The following is a 23,769-nucleotide window of genomic DNA, read 5'->3' as shown; positions in this document are numbered from 1 at the left end:
TTTGCTCATTGTACATAATTTGCACTTAAAATATTAGGATGTATTATGAAATACATTCATTAATTTTTTTTAAAATGTGGGTTTTTTTTTCCTTTGTGCTTTTCCATTCTTCCCATTCTTACACTTTATAACTCATGTATTGAATACTTTTGTTTTGTATATTATTTCATGCATGCCCCTGTTGTATTACTTTGTATATTGCTTAAGAGCTCTTTTATTAAAGCTTAGCACATCTTAATGGACAGTAGCATGCGCTAAGTGCTGCATGGCCATGTGGCACATAGCACATGCAACATGTGTGCTAATGACTAGAGAATGACACAGGGACAAATTTGTCCCCACCCCCACAGGAACTCAATTTCTTCTTCCCATCCCTGCAAGTTTTGTCGCTTTCACTGTCCCTGTCCCATTCTTGTAAGCTCTACCTAAAGCGCAAAAGCCTTGAACACTTATGATTTTAAAGTGTTTGAGGCTTGTGCAGATGAAGACAGAGCTTTCAGAAATGGGGCAGGGACAGGACAAGAACTTGCAGGGACGGGGTAGGAAAATGAATTCCCATGGTGACGGGGAAAAATTTGTCCCCATGTCATTCTCTACTAATGACATTAGCATTAGTGGAAGATAACCCCTTACACTTTCACAGACACCATTTCAAATTTGAATTTTTAAAGCCAAAATTGGTTGGTTATTGCCTACCTTTGAAAATGTAGCCATTGAGGACAAGTTACAGAAAAATGAAGGCAGATAAAAACTATCCAGCTGATATTCAGCCAGTGGTGGTCAGCATTTTTATATCTGCTGCCAGCTCTATTCCTGGATATTTAGTTCTAGGCCTTGTCCGGTCAATGGCATTGAATATCCAATTTTAGTTTGGCCACTAAAGCTTATGCAATTAAGTGCAATATTCAGTTCTTGACCTCATAAGCTGAACTGCTTAAAGATAGGGTGCTGTTTATGAGAGTCATTTTAAGCAGTTAAGGGCTGAATATCGGCACTTAACCACATACCGTATTTTTCGCTCCATAAGACGCACTTTTTTCCCCAAAAAAAGTGGGTGGAAATGTAGGTGTGTTTATGGAGCAAATGTAACTTTTTTTTTTAAACATCCCCCTCTCCCCCGGTACCTTTTTTAAATTCTGGCGGTTCAGCGCTGTATCAGCAGGAGCTTTCCGCGCTCCTGCCTCTCCCTTGCTGGATGGCTGCTTCCTCATATCTTGCGGCAGAGTGATGCACAAGGCAGGTGCTAGCTTTTCACGCTCGTGCCTGGCCCTTCACTGCTCCTTGAATGGCTGCCATAGGTTCTCACGGGACTTGTGAGAAAGAACAAAGTAAAAAAATCAATACCATAGCCTAAGAGGAAGTGCGAGTGGCGAAATATACTCTTTAACAACTTGTGTTTGATATACAAAAGAGTGCCGCTTCTGATGGCTTTGGTTAAATGCAAAGAAATGCTTTAATGTAAAGGAATATGACTATGCTTATAGAACTATGCTGATATGAGACAACAGATTTAAAAGAAATATACAGGTCTTGGGTCTGAATATCGGCAGGCAAGTGGCCCTAGGCCAGGGGTGTCCAATGTCGGTCCTCGAGGGCCGCAATCTAGTCGGGTTTTCAGGATTTCCCCAATGAATATGCATTGAAAGCAGTGCATGCAAATAGATCTCATGCATATTCATTGGGGAAATCCTGAAAACCCGACTGGATTGCGGCCCTCGAGGACCGACATTGGACACTCCTGCCCTAGGCGATTTAAGTGGGGAGGAGCCTCTCCTGTCTACTTAAATCTCTTTGAATGAAGGCAGGCATATGACCTATCCAGTTTCCATTCAAAATAAGGTGTGCCTTCTTCAAAACAAAGTTTGCTCTTTGTCCTATTGCCATTCAGCAATCCTAGCTAGGAATGAAGGCTTAAATGTGTGTGTGTGGGGGGGGGGGTATTGCATATGCCTAGTAATGCTATAGCTTTGGTCTTCACTCTGAGCCTTCAAGGGCTACTATCATAATAACATTTTCAGGACTCTAAAGAATTATGAACAAGAGAGATTTACATACAGTAGAGGTAGTAGGCATGCGAATCTTAAATGCAGATTCCTTAGAGATATTCAGAAACCCTGATCTGTTGTCCTAGAACAGACCAAAGCATTATTGCAACGGTAAGCAGTAGAAGTAGTAAGGGATAAGAGATGGAAAATAAAAACTTTTTTGTTGTTTTTTGCAAACTATGAGGACTGAAATTTGTAGGTTCGTACTTTAGAATTGCAGCTATATTATATTCAGTAAATGAGATAACAGAATTTACCTGAGTAAATCATCAGTCTGAAAATTGCTCACCTGGTATGTTGATAAAAGTTTGCACCTTATTCTATAGCATTTACCTGTATTGGATTGTAGGTGTTATTGGGTGAAAACTATAGCATTGATTGGGAAAGAGTATGCAGAGAAAAAAACAGAAGCATTTCTCAGTGGGTACAGTACTTTTCTCTTGGGCAGCTTTCAAAGTGAAACCACTTGCTTACTTTCATTCTAAAAACTGATATTAAGGCTAAAAAGTACACATGGATTTTGCAGTAATATGGTTGGCTTGAATTTTATGCCTTAACTACTAACTTTATTAAGCTTTTCCCACTTTAAAGCATGTTTTATAGGCAAACATGGGTTCTTACAAACATAGAAACAGAGAAAAATGAAGGCAGATAAAGATCATATGTCAAAAGCAGCAGATAAGTCATGCAGGATGAGTTTTGGCTTTGGCTTCAAAGAGATCACTTAGAATCTTTTGCACTCACTGCTGTGTCCTAATATTGGTGTACAGACGAATGCCCTGGAACGTACTCTGTGTTCTTCTGAATGCTGGTATAGAGATGAGCATACAAAATGTGCTCTGTAGTTCATCTTCTAAATGGCATGCATGCTTGTATGTGAAATGCAGTCTGTGTCACAATAATTATGTTTGTAAGGATGTGTTTTATTTTGCTGACTTTTACTTTGCTTCATAGCAGATTCCGGATACTACTTAAGCAGATTTCACATGTTCTATATTTCCTTTTGGTCATACAAGTAAATCTGTCTCATTTGGCTCTTTTGGATGTTTGCTTGGTACTTCTAGACTTTCCAGCTATCACAGTTTTGATTTAAAATGTTTTACAGGGCTGAACAAAGACGTTAAATATGTTGGAAAAATTTTGGATGGGTTTTCCTTTGCTTCTGCACCTCCCTCCTCTTGCAAGGTAAATAAAAAAATTATTTTTATGTTGTATGAATATCATTTTGTTTTCTCTTTGACTTCCTACATTGTATCATTGAAACTCATTGTGTTCTTTCCTTTATATTTAAAAATGTTGAGGTCAGTGTTAAAAAGAATTATTTAGGTAACTTAGCTGGACAAATTTGCCTCCTCCTATTTTATCAGATACATTTTTTGAGTGTTTCACATTGCTGGCCAGAATGTGTCCATTTAAATCAAAGCTTGGAGGCCAGTTTCAGTTTAACTGGACAATGCTTATATTTAGTGCTATCCAATTTAAACTCAGCTGGGTCAGCTGGGATGCACAATTACATAAGAACGGTAATACTGAATCAGACCAATAGTCAATATAGCCCAGTTTCTTGTATCCAACAGCGGCCAATCCAAATTGACAGAAACCCAAATTGTAGTAACATTCCATGCTACTGATCCAGGGCAAGCAGTGGCTTCCCTCATGTCTGTCTTAATAGCAGATTATGGACATTTCCTCCAGGAACTTGTCCAAACATTTCTTAAACACAGCTAACCACTGTAACCACAACCTCTGGTATCGAGTTCCAGAGTTTAACTATTCATTGAGTAAAAAAAATAATTTCTCCTATTTTGTTTTAATAGTATTCCCATGTAATTTCATAGTGTCCCCTGGTTTTTGTACACCACTCAGAATTTTGTAGGCCTTAATCTTATTCCCCCTTAACTGTCTCTTTTCCAAGCTGAAGAGCCCCAATGTCTTTAGTCTTTCCTTATATGAGAGAAGTTCCATCCTCTTTATCATTTTGGTCGCTCTTCTTTGAATCTTTTCTAATTCTGCTATATATTTTTTGAGATATGGCGATCAGAACTGTGCACGATATTCACAGTGAGGACACACCATGACATTATAATATTCTTGCTCTTATTTACCATCTCTTTCCTAATAATTCCTAACATCCTGTTTGCTTTTTTGGCTGCAGCCATACACATGGCAGAAAGTTTCAGTGTAATGTCTACAGTGATATCCAGATTAGAGAATGACACGGGGAGCGATCCCCGCAGGGAGCTGCGACGTGGCTGCGGTTTGGCTGCGGGTTATGGAGACTCCAAAGCCAAATCGCTGCAGACATGGGGACAAAAGTTTTCACCGCCCGCAAAAACGGTGAAAAGATTTGTCCCCGCAGGCCAATGTACCCCCTTCTAGGAACCGCTATTTACCTGTGTTTCACCTGCCAATAGAACCCGCCCCCCCCCCCCCCCCGACGATCGCCGGCAGGAAGGTGCTCAGCCCTTCATGCCGACAGAACCAGCCCTCTCCAACGATCGCGGCAGGAGGGTACCCATCCCCTCCTGCCTACCCCAACAGCCCCCCCGACGATCGCAGCAGGAGGATATCCAACCCCTCCTGCCAGCTCCCCTTAGTCTTACTTTCCAAGTTGGACCGGACAGCTCCTCGCTCGTCTGGCCAGCAGGCCTGCCTCCGTCCAAATGAGGCGGGCCCGCCCCTCCCCTCCCCTGCCTAACCCACAGGATCCTAGGGCCTGATTGGCCCAAGCACCTAAGGCCCCTCCTATAGCGGGAGTGGCTTTAGGTGCCTAGACCAATCAGGCCCTAGGATCCTGTGGGTTGGGCAGGGTAGGGGCGGGCCCGCCTCATTTGGACGGAGGCAAGCCTGCTGGCCATACGTGTGAGGAGCCGTCCGGTCCAACTTGGAAAGTAAGACTAAGGGGGTTCCGGGGTGGGAGGGTTCGTTGGGGGGGGGTCCAGCAGGAGGGGTTGGGTACCCTCCTGCCGGCGATCATAGGGGAGGCCATTGGGAGGACCGGCAGGAGGGGTTGGGTACCCTTCTGCTGCGATTGTCGGGAGGGCCGTTGGGGGGGGTCTACAGGAGGGGTTGGGTGCCCTCCTGCCGTGATCGCTGGGGGGAGGGGAGACTTGCAGCCGTAGCCGCGGTCACTATGCTAATCACGGCAGGGAGATCTTTGCCGCGATTAGGTACAGCGGCCGCGTCTACTTACCATGTAGGCTAACATTGTAAGCATTAAAAGTACATGTCGTGTTTGTTTTTGTATAGTTATTAACTAATATTTAACTAAGTTTTAAAGTTTTAAAGAATGTTTCCTTTATACGTAAATAAAGAAAAGTATTTAAAATCGTACCCGTTTGAGGCTTTTATGTATGCAGCGGTAACGGTGACGGGGCGGTGAATGGGGTTGCAGTGGCGGTGACGGGGCGGTGAATGGGGTGGCAGTGGCGGTGACGGGGCGGTGAAGGGAATGGCGGTGACGGGGCGGTGCAGAGGATGGTGAGACGGGGACGGGGCGGTGACGGGGACCAATTTTTTCACCGTGTCATTCTCTAATCCAGATCTTTTTCTTGGGGTGCTGACTTCTAATATGGACCGTAGCTCTAGGCAACTGTGATTTTGATTATTCTTCCTGATGTGTATCAGTTTGCATTTGTCTACATTAAATTTCGACTGCCATTTGAATGCCCAGTCTTCCATTTGTTAAGGTTTTCCTGCAGTTTTTCAGAGTCTTCATGTCATGACATCTTTGAATAGTTTTGTGTCATCTGCAAATTTAATTACCTCACTTGTCACTTCAATTTCCAAATCATTTATATATATATGTTAAATAGCACCAGTCCCAGTACAGATTCCTGTTGCACTCCACTATTTACCCTCTTCATTGAGAAAAATGGTCATTTAATCCTATCCCTGGGTTTCTGTCCAATAACCAATTCCTAATTCACAACAGAGCATTGCCTACTATTCCATAACTTTGATTTTCTCAGGAATCTCTCATGAGGAACTTTGTCAAAAGCTTTCTGAAAATCTAGATACACTGCATCATCTGGCTCACCTTCATCAAATGATTATACACACTTAACAAGAGCCCATGGTTCCTTTTCTCGCCTAAATTATTTATTGTCATCATCCTGCCGTTGTATCGGGCGATGGTGCCCCCGCATCTGGAGTATTGCGTCCAATATTGGTCGCCGTACCTAAAGAAGGATATGGCGATACTCGAGAGGGTTCAGAAGAGAGCGACGCGTTTGATAAAAGGTATGGAAAACCTTTCGTACGCTGAAAGATTAGAGAGACTGGGGCTTTTTTCACTGGAGAAGCGGAGACTTAGAGGGGATATGATAGAGACTTATAAGATCACGAAGGACATAGAGAAAGTGGAGAGGGACAGATTCTTCAAACTTTCGACAACTACAAGAACGAGAGGGCATTCCAAAAAATTAAAAGGGGACAGATTCAGAACCAATGCTAGGAAGTTCTTCTTCACCCAACGGGTGGTGGACACGTGGAACGCGCTTCCAGAGGGAGTGATAGGACAGGGTACGGTATTGGAGTTCAAGAAGGGATTGGACAATTTTCTGAAGGAAAAGGGGATAGAAGGGTATAGATAGAGGGCTAGTATAAAGGTCCTGGACCTGATGGGCTGCCGTGTGAGCGGACTGCTGGGCATGATGGACCTCAGGTCTGACCCAGCAGAGGCATGGCTTATGTTCTTTACACAGGTGAACATCAAAATATTTTTCTTGGTGCCTTGATTTTTTTTTTTTACCTGTTCCTGGGATTATTTGGGGTGATGATTCAGAAAATTGCATTGGAAAGACCGCATCAGCTCTAGTTTCTTAGATATGGTTGAATTTATTAATTTTTTTTTTAACTGCTATTTTAAATCTCTTCTGCAGAATTGGGATGTCATAACAAGTTTTCTTTTTTGAATGGGAAATTTATGTATTTAAATTAGCCACATTTTTTGTGTATAAATGACCTTTGTTTCACAAGTACCGTATTTTCATGCAGATAACGCGCACCCGTGTAAAACGCGCACACGGGTATAGCGCGCAGAAAACACAAATTTCTTTAGCACTCTCCAGACCAGTAGAGGTTAATCTTTACGAATGGGTATATATCCAATCATGACCAGCAGGTGGAGACTGAAAACAAAACTGTGGGACAGTATATACCAGTGATGGCGAACCTATGGCACGCGTGCCAGCTGTGGCACGCGAAGGCCTTGCAGCTGGCACGCGGGAAGGTCCGCAATAGAGAGCTGCACGGGAACGGGGCTGGATGTATTAAGTCGCCCGGATTTTCTCCCTTCCTGCTCTACTTGCAGCACAGAGCCGAACGGAAGTCTTCCCGACGTCAGCGCTGACGTTGGAGGGAGGGCTGATGTCGGGAAGACTTCCGTTCGGCTCTGTACTGCAGGCAGGGTAGGTAAGGAGGAGTAGCCTCGCAGCTACTAAGGGAGGGAGGCGGTGCGCCCCGCCCCGTGTGCAGCACAGCAACGCCCAGCAAATTTAGATGCCCGCCCGGCTGTCATCTGCCGAATCCTGCTGCCGCCACTGCTTAATGCGCAGCCTGAAGAGCCGCCGAAAAACCCGCCGGACTTTAAACAAAAAAAAACCCCCAGCAAGCGACTCGAACCCAGCTTCCCTCCGAAACCGGAAGTTACGTCGGGGGGGGGGGGGTAAAGAAGAGAAGCCGGCACAGACCATTAGAGCCCCGGAGCATGCGGGAGATAGGCCAGCCACGGAGGGAAGCTTACTTGCTCTTGCTTACTTCGGGCCTTTCTCGCTGCCGGGTCCTGCCTACTTTCTGTTTCCGTGAAGGCAGGACCCGGCAACGAGAAAGGCCCGAAGTAAGCAAGAGCAGCAAGTTGTAAACTTCCCTCTGTCGCTGCCCTTTGGGAGATAGGTCAGCGACCAAGGGAAACTTGCAACTTGCCTTTGTCTGTAGCGAATCTGCCGGGTGTGTGAGACGGGGGGGGGGGGGAATGGGTGGAGTAATGCTGCTGCACCCAATTAGGGGGAAGAGGGAAGAGAAATGCTGCTTCTGCTGTACCCAATTGGGGGGGGGGGAAGAGAAATGCTGATGATACTGCTGTACTCAGTGGGGGGAGGGGGAAGAGAAATACTGCTATACCCAATTGGGGAGAGAGAGGGAAGGAGGGAGAAGGAAGATCAGGAAAAGGAGGAAAGAGATGCAAAGACCATGGGACGGAGGGAAAGGAGATACCATACCACGGAGTGGAAGAGAGAGATGTCAGGGCATATGAGGGGGGGAAGCAGGGCCAGATTAAAGGATAGGCCCTGTAGGCACAGGCCTAGGGCCCAAAATAGTCAGGGGGGCCTGCCAGTGCTGTGCTTTGGGGCCTCACCCTTGCTGGATTCGCTGGCAGCAGCAGCAGCCTCATCATCATCCCGGGCAAACCCCAACCCGATCCGACCCTCCTATCTCTCCCTCCTTCCCTCATCAGTGACGTGCCAGAGGGAATCATGGCAGGAGAAAGTCCTGAAGCAGCCTGCTTAGAGTAGAGCAGTGCTGTTTAGAGTCTTGTGATGGGAGGGAGGGAGAGTTAGGAGGGTCGTGGGGGGGAGAGTAGCAGTCTGCCCCGGGTGTTCGACCTGGTGTCATGAACTTCTTTGGCTAGCATCAGCATTTAGAATTCACTGCTGTTGCCAGCTTCAGGCCTTCCTCTCCGCCGGGTCCTGCCTACTTCTGTTTCCATGAAGGCAGGACCCGACAGAGAAGAAGGCCCGAAGCTGGCAACAACAGCAAATTGTGAATGCTGCTGCCTGAAGAAGTTCATGACGCCAGGTCATGGGTGACAGAAGGAGGAAAGGGAGCAGAGGGAGAGAGACTTGCTGCACCCAACTGGAGGGAGAAAGAAGATGAGGGAGGGAATGGAATGAGATGCCAGGGATTGGAGGGAAGGGAGGGAGGAAGAGATGCCAGGGCATGGAGGGAAGGAGGAAAGTATGCCAGACCAAGGGAAAAGGAAGGGGGAAAGGAAGGAGGGGAAGACAGAGCATGGAGGGGGAGGGAGAGATGGAAGAAAAGGAAAGGAGTGAGATGCTAGAGAATCAGGGAAGGGAAGATACCAGACTATGGGGTGCGAAGGAAAGAAAGGAGAAGAGAGAGATGCCAGAGCATAGGGGACGGGATGGTGACAGAGAGAGAAAAATGGAGAGGTGGCAGAGCTGAAATCAATCATGTACAAAGGAGAAGAGAAGGGGCACAGGATAGACAGTTTATTGAAGGAGCATAAAAAGAGGGAAGATGCCATATGGAACGGGGAGAGGGCAGACAGTGGATGAAAGGGGCTGATGCTGTATGGAAGACAGAGCGGACAGATGCTGGCTAGAAAGAAGAGTGAAGACAAGATGATTAAAGCAAAAACGACAAAAGGTAGAAAATTTGTTTTGTTGCTTTACGTAGAATCAAGTAGTATTGTATCTATTGATTAAAGTTTATAAATAGGAAATAGAAATAAGGCAGTTTTTGGGGGACTAAACCCCTTTCCTCAGGTCAGGACAGGATACCATAACAGCAGGGGTGCCCAAATGGTCGAGTGCGATCGACCTGTAGATCGCAAAGGCAATGTGAGTCGATCGCGTTGCCTTGGCAATCTTTTTCTTCCTGCCTTCCTGAGCCAGGCCAGGCGCGTAGAAGCGCCGGACTCACAAGACTTCACTTCCGACATCAATTCTGACATCAGAGAGGAAGTTCTGGGCCAGCCAATCTCTGCCTGGCTGGCTTGGAACTTCCTCTCTGTCGTTAGAATTGACATCAGAGATGAAGTCTTGTGAGTCCGGCGCTTGTACATTCCTGGCCTGGCTCATGGAAGCAGGGAGAAATCGGCATGGTGGCTTAGGGGGTAGGGAAAGAATCGGGGAAGTGGAGAAATTAGCGCGATGGCTTGGGGGGGGGCGGGGGGAGAGAGAAAGAAAGAGACAGAAAGAAAAGGGGAGGGGCAGAAAGAAAAAATATTGGATTTATAGTCAGAAGAAGGAAGTGCAAACAGAGACTCATGAAATCACCAGACAAAAAGATTTTATTTTCAGTTTAGTGATCAAAATGTGTCTGTTTAGAAAATTTATATCTGCAATAGCGGTTTTTAGCGCAGGGAGCCTATGAGCATTGAGAGCAGCACAGGGCATTCAGTGCATCTCCCTGCTCTAAAAACTGCTATTGCGATTTAGTAAAAAGGGAGGGGGTATATTTGTCTATTTTTGTATAGTTGTTCCTGAAGTGACATTGCATAGAATCGTCTGACTTGACCTCTTTGAAAACCCACGGAATATAAATGATAATTAACATTTTCTCTGCATACAGTGTGCTTTGTAGGTTTTTAAAAAAATTTTATTGTTGGTAGATCATTTTGGCTTGGTCATTTTAAAAGTAGCTCGCAAGCCCAAAAAGTGTGGGTACTCCTGCTGTAGAAGCAAGGGCAAAGTGGAAATGTCCAATCAAGATGGTGCACAAAAACAGTGTCTTTCAACTCATCTGATAAATCCAATGGTCTTTATTAATCCAAAACAAAATCGTACATCCAAAGCAACTCAATGACTCGACATGATCACGTTTCGGCCATCCGGCCTGCATCAGGAGTCTTAGAAGTCTTTGGGTAGCAAGTAGTCTTTAAATGGCAAATGGTCAAAAGTGAAACAATCATACCATTGCTCCAAGTCTGTAAATGCTGCAAAACCACACAACCTCATGTTCTTTACAGATTTTACTAACCACTTTAATGTACTAAACAAAAAATTACAAGGCATGGGAAAAACAGCTGAAAGCATGTTTAGTGACATTAAAGCTTTTGAGAGAAAATTGCATGTTTTTGAAAAAGACCTTGAGAGTGGACAGCTAAAATATTTTCCCAACCTAAAAATACATTTGGATAATTCTACAACATTTGTGGACAGTCATAAAAAACACCAGGAAATCCACAAAGCATATTCCACCATTGTAGCCGAAGCAAAGGAGAATTTTAGTAAAAGATTTTCTCAGTTCCGTAAGATGGAGACAACCCTTTTATTTATAACTTCCCCAGAAAAGTCCACATTTGAAGATCTTGATCTTTCCTGCTTACAGTGGTTGGATATTCAAAATTTGGAAATGGAGCTACTGGAATTTCAAGAAAGCTCTATCTGGAAAAGTAAATTCAATGACCTGCGTGCGGCTCTTGAACGTATTGAGTGTGAAAGGGTGACAAATGAAATCACTGCTAGCAGTTCTGAAAATGAAATCCTAAAAGCGTGGAATTTTCTGCCAGACAATTTTAAGTCCATGAAAGCACTTGGGATTGCTCTTCTTACTTTGTTTGGGTCATCCTATGCTTGTGAGCAGCTGTTTTCGGTTTTGAATCATATAAAATCAGATGCTAGAAACAGATTAACGGATGACATGAGTGCTGCATGTGTTGCTCTGAAATTAACGCACTATGAGCCAAGTTATCAGCATGCATGCAACAACAAAAATCACATTAATTTTTTTCAGAGCATGCCCAATGCATATGTTTACATGAAGCAGCGTTTTCAGTTTACAGTTAAGACACTTTCTAAGTTATTTAAATATTATTTAAAGATGTTATTTAAAAAAGGGACTTTACATGGCCCTGTTGTATTCCAATCTGGAATTTCCAATAAAAACGGTTGGTTTAATTGAAAGCTCTTTTGTTTTCTTTACATCATATTATTAGAAATGTAATGATTTAACTATTTTCTAATTTGATTGTAAATTTTACAAAAAAACATGTATAGACTCTTTGGGAATACACACCGAGTCTTGACACAGTTAACAGTTTTAAGAAGTTTTATCTTTTTTTTTACTCAGGATACATTTGACATGTTATGTGAATAATACATTTAAAATATATTGTGTAACTGAATCAAATTCTTCCTAAATTCATTAAATTGAATGAAATCATTAAAACATTATAAATTGCCAATAAATTGAAATGAAAACCAAAGGATTGTGAATCAAATTGATTCTCTGACAATACAAAGATTCCAACCTTTAAAAATGATGTTACATAGTTCAGGCAACTTTATAAAGAATTTTTAGATACTAAAATCTTGTTATTAAGGTTTAATTGACGTGCTGGCACTTTGAGGAAATTCTTTGGTTTTGTGCGGCAGTTTGGGCACTCGGGCTCAAAAAGGTTAGCCATCACTGGTATATACTATACTCCCTTCTCTATTTCCCTCAGTCTTCTTTCAGTCTCCAGCAGGTGTTGATGTGATCTGTACCCATCTCCCTTGGTAGGGCTGTTGGAATTTGTTTAGGGGGTTTATAGTCCCTGTTTTTGGCCGGACGGAGCTTGGACGAGCCCTGTTTGGGGGTCCGTCCGACCTCGGGGGTGTCAAACCCGGCGGGTCTCGAGCGGGGTCCCTCCCCCCACTTCCTCCACCTCCCCACATTTTTTTAGAGGAGCCTCAGCAGTAAGCCTTGCCCCCTAAATCAAGCAAGGCATATTGCTTCGAGAGCCTGTGGAGTCTGTTCTGTAAAAAAAAAAAAAAATCCTGAGGTAGTGCTGGTCTGGAGGGTTGTTTCCCTTTAAGAAAACTGTATTTTACTGTATTTTTTCAACTAACCGGCACTTTTTTATAGTTAGGTCGCGTATGGAGCAATGAGCACTTCTAAAGGGAAAAAGTGCTCATTGTGCTCCAGACGCGAGGCACTCGCGGCCGGCCTGTGCAAGCGGTGTTCAGGCCGGTGCGGTGGAGGAGCTCCGTCGGCAGCGGCTGCAGGCGCCCAGAGCTCCCCGCCGATGGTGCCTCGCGAGTCAGCAGGGAGCAGTGGGGAAGCCCGGTCTTCTCCATCCGCCCACGGAGGGATTCCCCGAGCCGCCGACGGTCGGGTTTTTGAGGATTCTCTCTCAGCTGATTTTTTGACAGCTGATGCCGGCTTGCCTGTTTTAGCGGCTGAGACTGTTCAGGTTTCTCAGCCGCTACAGGCTATGGAGGGAGCTTTTTTGGCGGGAAAGTCGCCATCTTCTCTGTCTGGCCCCTCCATTTTGTCTTCCACCTCAGGTGACCTTCCCCCTGTGTTGTCTATGCAGGGGCAGGTTTCTGCTGGGTCCCCTGCTGTGGCAGGGAGTCCCTTGGGACCCTCGGGGGGTTTTTCTCCTGATTTCTTTTTTTCCTTATGCAGAGCCTATTTTCAGGCGGCTGGGGGTCCCGGATGCGCCCAGGGGGTTTCGGGGGGTGGGGTTTCCTCAGCGCTCCCTGCGGCTTTGCCTCTCTCATCTGGTGTGGCGTCCCCTCCGCCGCCTCCCTTGTCCAAGCGTCCGCGGGTGTCGTGGGACGAGGATTTATGGTCGGAGGAACGGGTCGGTCTGGAGGAGGACCTGGACCCTTCTGAGGAATTCCAGGACCCTCTGGAGGGGACGGAAGCTGGCGGCGGGTTGTCGGGTTTCCCGTTCTCCGGTGAAGAGGCGTCCGTGGTGCGCCTTTTTCAGAGAGATGAGCTGCCTGACCTTATTCAACAGGTTTCTTCGGTTTTGCGTTTTGAGGACGCGCCGCCGGAGACTCCGCGTGTGGGGGACCCTCTGTTACGGGGGATCCGTTCCGTTTCCCGCTCTTTTCCTATGCATCAGGATATTCGGGATATTATTCTAGAACAGTGGAAAACGCCGGAGACGCCGTTTCGTCTGGCGCGCAGCATGGCTCGCTTGTATCCCATTCCAGAAGGGGATCGGGCTACGTTAGCATCGCCAGTCGTTGATGCGGTGGTCTCGGCAATTTCCAAGCGGCATACCGTGCCTGTTGAGGGCGGTTCTGCCTTGCGGGACTCCGAGGAGCGCAAATTGGAGAACATCCTTAAGCAAAATTTTCAGGTCTCTGCCTTTGGGGTCCAGGCGGCTATTTGTGGGGGACTGGTCGCTCGCGCCGTGTTTCGATGGGCTGAGCGTGTCCTGGATCGGGAGTCTGATGACTGGTCTCTGGTGGATCAGGAGGTAGCGAAGATTGAGATGGCTGCCTCATTCCTCTCAGATGCTCTATATGACTTGGTGCGGATCTCGGCTAAGTCTATGGCTTTTGGCGTGGCCGCAAGGCGTGTTTTGTGGCTGCGCGCTTGGGCGGCAGATGCTGCGTCCAAAGCTAAGCTTACTAAATTTCCCTTTCGGGGGTCGTTTTTATTTGGGGAGGAATTGGATAAGTTGATTCAGACTCTGTCGGACTCGAAAGTGCCCCGTCTGCCGGAGGACTGTGCCCGCCCTGCGTCTAGGGGTGGTGCGGCCCGGGGGCGTTTGCGGGAATTTCGCAAGTATCGTCCTGGGCGTGGGGCTGCTTCTTTCCAGTCTCCGGGGTTTTCCCGGGGTCGGTTCTTCCAGCGCATGCAGCCCTTTCGGGGGGCCCGTCGGGGGGCAGGGAATCCCTCCGCCGGTTCCCCCGCTTCCCGTCCTGCACAATGACGCCTTGCCGGCGCCCCCTTTGGTTCCGGTGGGGGCCCGGCTGCGCGACTTTTTCCCCAAATGGGCCGAGATCACGTCCGATCAGTGGGTCCTGGAGGTGGTGCGGGACGGTTATGCCCTGGAGTTCGCCCGCTCTCTGCCGGATTTTTTCCTCACTTCTCCATGTCAGACTCCTGGGAAGACGCAGGCTTTTCGCCAGACCCTTCAGCGCTTGCTAGATCTCAAGGCAGTTGTTCCAGTGCCCCCGCCGGAGTGGGGCACGGGCAGGTACTCCATTTACTTTGTGGTGCCCAAGAAAGAGGGGACTTTTCGGCCCATCCTGGATTTGAAAGGGGTCAACAGGGCTCTCAAGATTCCTTCTTTCCGCATGGAAACCCTGCGGTCGGTCATTCTGGTGGTTCAGCCAGGGGAGTTTCTCACTTCTCTCGATCTGACGGAGGCCTACTTGCACGTTCCCATTCGGGCCTCTCATCAGCGCTTCCTTCGCTTCGCGATCTTGGGTCGGCACTATCAGTTCTGTGCACTTCCCTTTGGGCTGGCCACGGCTCCCCGGACGTTCACCAAGGTGATGGTGGTCGTCGCGGCAGCCTTGCGGTCGGAGGGCATCCTGGTGCACCCCTACCTGGACGACTGGTTGATTCGGGCAAAGTCGTTGCAGGAGAGCTCCCGGGTTACGGCTCGGGTGGTGGAGTTTCTCCGGTCGCTGGGCTGGGTGGTCAACCTTTCCAAGAGTCGGTTGGTCCCGGCTCAGCGTCTGGAGTATCTTGGGGTTCTGTTCGACACCTCCTTGGGGAAGGTCTTCCTCCCAGAGGCCCGGGTGAGCAAATTGCAATCTCAGATTCGCCTGCTTTTGGCGTCCCGGTGTCCTCGGGCGCGAGATTTCCTCCAAGTCTTGGGGTCAATGGCGGCGTCCCTGGACGTGATGAGGTGGGCGCGGGCCCACATGCGTCCTCTTCAGTATGCTCTGCTCCGGAGGTGGTCTCCCCAGAGGCACGGTTTGGAGGTTCCTGTGCCCCTGCGAGGCATGGCGCGCTGCAGTCTGCGCTGGTGGCTCCGGACCCCTCACCTGGTTCAGGGGGTGGGTCTGGATCTCCCGCAGTGGACGGTGCTCCTTACGGATGCGAGTCTCCTCGGTTGGGGGGCTCAGTGTTTGGGTCACTCAGCTCAGGGTACCTGGTCCACGGAGGAGGCCTCCTGGTCAATCAACGTGTTGGAGACCAGAGCGGTCCGGCTGGCGCTGTTGGCTTTCCACTCCCTTTTGTTGGGCAAGTCGGTCAGAGTCCTGTCGGACAATGCCACGGCGGTGGCTTATGTCAATCGTCAGGGGGGCACCAAGAGCACTCAGGTGGCGCAGGAGGCGGCTCGGCTCATGGTTTGGGCGGAGTCCCATCTTCTGGACCTCTCGGCCTCTCACATAGCCGGGGTAGAAAATGTTCAGGCGGACTTCCTCAGTCGTCACTTCTTGGATCCAGGAGAGTGGTGTCTCGGCGCCGTGGCATTTCAGTTGATAGTGCAGGCTTGGGGGCAGCCCCTGATGGACCTGATGGCCACGAGTGGCAACGCCAAAGTGCCCCGCTTCTTCAGTCGTCGCAGGGACGGTCTGGCCGAGGGTCTGGATGCTCTGGTTCAACCGTGGCCAACGGAGGGGCTGTTGTATGTGTTCCCTCCTTGGCCATTGGTGGGCAGAGTACTGCTTCGTATTGTTCGCCATCCAGGGCTGGTGGTTCTGGTGGCTCCGGATTGGCCTCGTCGTCCGTGGTATGCGGATCTGGTGAGGCATCTGGTGGCGGATCCTCTTCCTCTGCCTCTCGTGTGCGATCTTCTGACGCAGGGTCCCATTCCCATGTTCGACCCGTCTCCCTTTTGTCTTACGGCTTGGCTCTTGAAAGGGGTCGCCTTAGTAAGAAGGGATATTCAGATAAGGTGATCTCTACACTTTTGGGGTCCCGGAGGCTTTCTACCTCTCGGGCTTATGTGCGGGTTTGGCGTCTTTTTGAGGAATGGTGCCGGGCGCGAGGAGTGGTCTCTTTTCGCGCTTCCCTGCCTAACATTCTAGAGTTCTTGCAGGATGGCCTGGATAGAGGCCTGGCTTGGTCTTCTCTCCGGGTTCAACTTGCGGCCCTGTCGGCTTTTCGAAGGTTGGTGACAGGTCAGCGTTTGTCGGCCATTCCTGATGTAATTCGCTTTCTGCGGGCGGCCAAGTTGCTCAGGCCTCCCCTACGGCCCTCGATTCCCTCTTGGGATCTCAATCTGGTTCTCTCTGTTTTGGTGCGCCCGCCTTTCGAGCCGTTGGATGGCTGCTCGTTGAAGGACCTTACTCTGAAGGCGGTCTTTTTGGTGGCCATTACTTCCGCTAGGCATGTTTCTGAGCTTCAGGATTTCTCTTGTAGGGCTCCCTTCTTGGAATTTTCGAGGGAGCGGGTTGTCTTGCGGCCTGTTCCTTCCTTTCTGCCGAAAGTAGTTTCTCCTTTTCATGTCAATCAATCGGTGGTCCTCCCGGTCTTGGGTAGTCGGGAGGGCTCTTCGGAGCAACGGCAGCTGCGCAAGTTGGATGTCGGTCGGGTCCTTCGCACTTATGTGCAGCGGACCCGGGAATTTCGGAAATCCGATCATCTCTTTGTCCTTCTGGCCGGTCCTCGTCGGGGGGCTGGCGCTTCTAAGGCTTCTATTGCGCGCTGGATCAAGGAGACGATTGCTTCCGCTTATCTTCTGAGACAGAAGCCGGTTCCGGAGTTTCTCAAGGCTCATTCCACTCGGGGTCAGGCGGCTTCTTGGGCTGAGTCGTCGCTCGTGCCTCCAGTGGATATTTGTAAGGCTGCGGTTTGGTCCTCCTTGCATTCATTTGTTAGACATTATCGGGTAGATGTTCAGGCGCGTCGGGACGCGGTGTTCGGTGAGCGTGTTCTGGTATCGGCCCTTCGGGGGTCCCGCCCGTGAGAGGGACTGCTTTGGTACGTCCCATTCGTAAAGATTAACCTCTACTGGTCTGGAGAGTGCTAAAGAAGGAGAAATTAGGTTCTTACCTGCTAATTTACTTTCTTTTAGCTTCTCCAGACCAGTAGAGGTCCCCACCCTGTCTGTTGTTGTTGTTGGGGGCTGTTTCGCGGGCAGTTTTTGTTTTTTGCTGCGGGTTCTAGTATTTTTCTAGGGCCGGGGAGAATTAAAGAACAGCGGCTGTGGCTTGGCTGGTTTAGCTGGCGAGCTGTGGGGACATTTTTCCTTCGGGTATTTCTCCTCTGCATTTTCCAACAGCATTTGGGTATATTACTTGTTACTCTTATTCGGAGTGTTGTTTTCTTTCTGTCTTTCCAGTTCTTGGTTCTGCTTGGCTATTCGGCAGACTGAGGGAAATAGAGAAGGGAGTATAGTATATACTGTCCCACAGTTTTGTTTTCAGTCTCCACCTGCTGGTCATGATTGGATATATACCCATTCGTAAAGATTAACCTCTACTGGTCTGGAGAAGCTAAAAGAAAGTAAATTAGCAGGTAAGAACCTAATTTCTCCTTATGTACAAAAATTTTTATATACCGCGCACACCCGTATACCGCGCATGCTGCCTGACTCTCCTTTCGCCCGCCCCGACTCTCCTCTCCCCCTTGAAGTCCTGTCCCCACCCTGAAAGCCTGATGCCCCCCCCCCGACGTCCGATTCACCCCCTCCCCCTGCAGGACCGCTCGCACCCCCACCCCGAAGGACCGCTCGCACGCACTCCCACCCGCACCCCCACCCTGAAGGACAGCTTGCATCCCCTCAGCCTCCCGACCCCCCCCCATCATGTAGAAGCTCCTACCGGTGTCCCGCTGCTTTATCTTGGCGGTCCTGGCCCTTCCGTGAGCCCTGCGCCTGCGCTGCTTCCTCTTCCAGCGGTTCGCCCTTTCTCTAACGTCAATCCCTCTTGCCCCACCGACTCCCCAACACGATCGGGGCAAGAGGGAGCTCAAGCCCTCTTGCTCCAGCCAACCGCGGCACCCCCGACACGATCGGGGCAAGAGGGAGCTCAAGCCCTCTTGCCCCAGCCAACCGCGGCACCCCCGACACGATTGGGGCAAGAGGGAGCCCGAGCCCTCTTGCCCCACCGACTCCCCAACTCCCTGACAATATCGGGCCAGGAGGGAGCCCAAACCCTCCTGGCCACGGCGACCCCCACCCCGCACTACATTACGGGCAGGAGGGATCCCAGGCCCTCCTGCCCTCGACGCAAACCCCCCTCCCCCAATGACCGCCTCCCCAAGAACCTCCGACCGCCCCCTCAGCCGACCCGCGACCCCCCTGGCCGACCCCCACGACACCCCCACCCCCCTTCCCCGTACCTTTGTGTAGTTGGCCAGAGAGACGGGAGCCAAACCCGCCTGTCCGGCAGGCAGCCAACGACGGAATGAGGCCGGATTGGCCCATCCGTCCCAAAGCTCCGCCTACTGGTGGGGCCTAAGGCGCCTGGGCCAATCAGAATAGGCCCGGGAGCCTTAGGTCCCTCCTGGGGGCGGGGCCTGAGGCACATGGGCCCAACCCGACCATGTGCCCAAGGCCCCGGTTCAGCCACGTTCAGTGTGTAAGAGCCACTGCCTGTGTCCCTGTGCGGCTGAAGGCCAGAAGGAGCAGCCCAGCTGGATGGCCCTGAAGAAGGTAACGGGGATCTCCTGCTGACCCAGAAGGATTCCCTCCGATCTCAGCTCTGACATTGGAGGGAAACCTTCAGGGTTGGCTGCAGTATTAAACTGCAGGAAAGTGGTAAAAGCCCATATTTTTATTTAATTGCCATCCACAGGAATAACTCCTAAACCTAAACCAATTCCTATATGTTATCTCAGGAACTCTCCACAATGACTTATAAAGAATAGTTACAACTAACTCGCTACTGAAATAATACCCAACTAAAATGTTAGATTTCTCACACTGAGTATAGAAACTGTTTTACTACCGTAAGCAGTCTGTGCCTTTACTGTTAAAATTGACTTATCTTTATTTTGAAGTCCTCACTCTACCTGTCTTATCGCTAACTCATACTGTGCTTATATTATATTATATTATATGTCTTATCCTTATTTGTAGTTCTTACTCTACTATCGTATTTCTAACTTATGTATATAAACTTGTAACCTATTTTGGGCTCTTTTGGGAGAATAGGCTAAAATATTGAATAAATAAGTACCTTCTAGGCAAATTTGGCAATCCCATATGATCATGATATTGCGATCTCTGCAGGTTGTAATTAGTTTTGAAAATGAGACCGGGAAGTCGGACGAAGGTGGGAAGAAGGGGAAAACATGCTGGTCCTTGAGGAACTCCCTAAAGCTGCGGAGCACTTCCGAACCGATACCCCCATCTCCGTGAACTTTGACATCGGGCCTCCTAAAGCAGGAGCAGCAGCAGCGCTTAGGACAGCTTTTCGCTGCCAGAAAATGAATCGATTTGAATTGGTGAATCGATTTGAATCAGCAAATTGGGCAGCACTGCTGTTCACCCCTCAGGAATAAGCAGTTGCTTTTCTCAGGTCTATCTCAATAAAGGTCTACTGACGTTTTCTCCAGGAACTTCTCCAAACCTTTTTAAATCTCAGCTATGCTACCACTTTTACCATATCCCTTTGCAACAAATTCCAAAGCTTAACTATGTGTTGAGTGAAAAAATATTTTCTCTTATTTACTTATTTCTCTTATTTACTACTTAGTAACTTCATGGCCTGGTTCCTAGATTTGTGTTTACCTTTTGCACTCCACTCAGGATTTTATAGACCTGTTTCATATAAACCCTCAGCAGTCCCGTCCCTTCTCCAAGCTGAAGACCCCTAACCTCATTAGTCTTTCCTCATATGAGTCATTTTATTCCCTTTATCTTTTTGGTTCCCTTTCTCTGTACCTTTCTAATTCTGTTAGATCTTTTTTTTTTTTTGAGATGCAGACTATAGTTAAGATATGGTCATACCTTAACTATGTGATACATAGCATTATAATATTTATTTTATTCTGTGTTCTTTTCCCAATAATGCCTAACATTCTGTTTATTTTCTTAGTATTGTTCCATTCTAGGTATTTTTAGTTTTGCAATAAAATTGCTGTTATGTTTCATACTTTATTGGAATTGGAGGTCTCAAGCCCCTGTTTTTATAGTAGTTTTTCTTGAATAGCCATCATTGTTCATAGTACATGTGATTTCTTTTAAGCTACATACATTGTAGAAGATTTTAAAAATGAAACACGCTATATTATTTTCTTTTGAACAGTGTGTGCTAGAAGTGTCTGTGTGGGCACTCGAGATGGAACAGAACAGCGAATATAATTTTGAAAACTAAATATACATGCACTTTTCTCATCCCAAACTAAATACACCAATGGGAATGCATGTATATTAATGTTAAAATTTTTACATTCAGTTCTTTTGTGTTTCTTAAAATCTAAATCTAGAAAAGTGTAAATGAGAACTCTGCCATCTCATGTATGTATCAGAACAATTTACCTATGAAAATGTCCTTTCACATTAACACTGTTCACAAAAATACTTTTGAAAATTACTCTATGAATCTAAATGGTATGATCTGAGTGGCTAAGCAGGAAGTGCTTTCAAAACCTATATGCAATATTATCCCTTTTAGTAATGCCTTAAAAATTAGAATGAAGAAAAGGAACATTAAACAATCTCATTGTGATGGTTTTTTCAATTTTAGGGCTCCTTTTACTAAGGTGCGCTAGCGTTTTTAGCGCATGCAGGATTTTAGAACATTTCTAGAACTAACGCCAGCTCAATGCAGGCATTAAGGTCTAGTGCGCAACAATTCAGCGTGTGCTATTCTGAGCGTTAAAGCCCTAACACACCTTTGTAAAAGGAGCCCTTAGTCTTTTGATGAGATTGATATACAGTATTAGTTCTAATTTTGTTGTTGGTGGTGGTGATGCTTTTTTGTTGATTTTTTTTTTTTCAAGTTAAAGAACCCCATCCAAAACATTTTCTCTTTCAAGCAACCAAGCTAAAACTATTGTTGGAGCTGAAAGGCAAGTACTACTGGTAATTTATGTCTGCACTCTATTATCATTTGACTGGTCCTAGGACACAGTTGAAAAGATGTTAATTAACAGGTAGCATAGTATGCCAATGTGGTTTATATATTTTAATAAATATTCAGCATGGTACCTTGGGATGCTTACCTACCTCAAAGGAAGTAAAAAATAACAAAATCAAAAAGTACAGGGAAGCTGTACTAAACAGACACCTGTTTTTTGTTTGTTTTTGGCAGATATATCCACCCCCTGAACTGCCAGGAGATTACAGACCTTTCCATTACTTCAGACCAGTAATAGCAGAAAACATCAGAAACTCTCAGGTCCTTCAGTCTTTACTGGAATCTTCAAGTGGACATCAAAATGACACAGCTCCACAAAGCAGACACGGTCTAAGTTCCTCTCAGAGAAGGGACTTGCTAGGAGAAATAGCTTTACAAGGTAAAATAATAATAAAAATTTTATTTTTATATACCGCCAAAGCCATAGTAGTTCGAGGCGGTTTACAACAAGAAGAGGTGGACAGTCAGCGAAAAAGAATAACAATGAAGTTTTATGCCCAGCAGCACCTAGATGCAGAGTTTCTGATGAGCATTACCCTGCTTTGTCAGGCCCTGTCCAAGTAGGTTTGAATGAGTCCCCAGGGTAGTGGCAGCAGAGGCTTCTTGGTATAAATGGTCCAGAGGTGGCATGATCTCTTAAGCCCATTTGGGTTTAAGGAGGAGAATGGAAAGTAAGAAAGCTCCATGAATGGGATGCAGAGAGAGGAGTTGGAATTGGGGGGGGGTATGGTGTTAAGTACCTTTTTTCCCCTGGTAAATAATTTTCAAATCCCTGCCCAGAAGTCTGGGTATGCTGTTCTGAGTTCTTAAGTCTTATCACCAATATCCATAGTTCTTGTATTGCCATGGTTGTATGTCAACTTGACATTGTATTACCTCCTGAGTGAATTTGTGATGCTGTCATAAAATTGATCTGTAACTGAAATAACAGCTTCAATTCATGATTATTGACTTCTGGAAAAGAAAACAAAGTTGCATACCTATAATGGGTGTTCTCTATGGGCAGCACGATCCTATAGTCACACGATTGTGTTATCGCATGATGGCACCACTCAAAATTGGTTTCCATAGCTTTAGTGAACTTCAAAGGTTCTTGAGTTTGCATGGGAATTTCCATGTGTCACAAGAGGCTGTTATGTATTTCAAAAGCACGCTTCATCTTGGGCTGGATCAGGCAAGAGTGTGTGTCTGTACTGTGACTGCATACTTGTAACTTGTTCTCCAAGGATAGTAGGATCCTACATAGGATCCTACTATCCTTGGAGAACAAGTTACAAGTATGCAGTGTCATTTTCTTTATGGACAGCATGGATCCATACATTCACACAACTGGTGACTCCTTAGCTGAGGATTGCAAGACACACAAATTTTTATATAAATAGGATTCCTTTTTTGTTTATTCCATGCATTTTTTAATTCAGTTACTGTTTTCATCACCACCATACCCTCCCACGGGAGATAGTGTTGATGAAAAATGGCAACTTAATTTAAAAAAAAAATACATGGGATAAACATATAAAGAAATTTTATATGGAAAGCATGGAAACAAACTTAGCTTTGATTAGATGATAACACTAGTATTGAGAAGCAAAGCCAATTCTGGATAGACTTCTATGGTCTGTGCATTGACCCATCTGTTCAACCAGAAATTTCTACAGTCTGTGTCCTGTATATGGCAAATAACCAAATCAACTGAGAGAATATTTCCAACAGTTTTGCTGAACTTCATTCAAACTAATTTTAGTAGATGTTCACTGGTCCTCAGCGGGCCACCATGCACTCGAATGCTCTCATTGTGAATGGCTTTACGCTCCCACTCGTCATAGGAACCAGCCCGACTTTAAATTTGCATAGAAAATATAGTGATACTTAAATATACGCTAAAAGTACTTAGCTTCAAGTGAAGTAGTGTAGGGAGAATGTATTCTTAACAGGATGTCTAGCCCAACAGGATGTTAAGAATACATTCTCCCTACACTACTTCACTTGAAGCTAAGTACTTTTAGCATATATTTAAGTATCACTATATTTTCTATGCAAATTTAAAGTCGGGCTGGTTCCTATGACGAGTGGGAGCGTAAAGCCATTCACAATGAGAGCATTCGAGTGCATGGTGGCCCGCTGAGGACCAGTGAACATCTACTAAAATTAGTTTGAATGAAGTTCAGCAAAACTGTTGGAAATATTCTCTCAGTTGATTTGGTTATATGTTTAGTCCTTCATTCGCATATAATTTAGTGCAAGAGTTTACATACACTGTATATGGC

General features: G+C 46.8%; 1 protein-coding gene across 5 annotated transcripts in view; it reads left to right on the top strand.

Moving 5' to 3' along the window:
* The window catches only part of GPATCH1 (G-patch domain containing 1), a 99,002-nt gene that overhangs the window by 41,157 nt on the left and 34,076 nt on the right, over positions 1–23,769 (top strand). For all 5 annotated transcript variants that reach the window (XM_033942070.1, XM_033942068.1, XM_033942069.1 and 2 more), the window contains exons 9-10: positions 3,151–3,230; positions 21,677–21,881. In XM_033942070.1, the coding sequence (XP_033797961.1) occupies positions 3,151–3,230; positions 21,677–21,881 (285 nt within the window). The remainder of the gene's footprint in view (positions 1–3,150; positions 3,231–21,676; positions 21,882–23,769) is intronic.

Source organism: Geotrypetes seraphini, chromosome 4 (assembly GCF_902459505.1).
Source record: "Geotrypetes seraphini chromosome 4, aGeoSer1.1, whole genome shotgun sequence".
Classification (NCBI taxonomy): Eukaryota; Metazoa; Chordata; class Amphibia; order Gymnophiona; family Dermophiidae; genus Geotrypetes; species Geotrypetes seraphini.
Note: the sequence above shows the minus strand (reverse complement) of the source record. Positions and strands in the feature narration are given on the sequence as shown.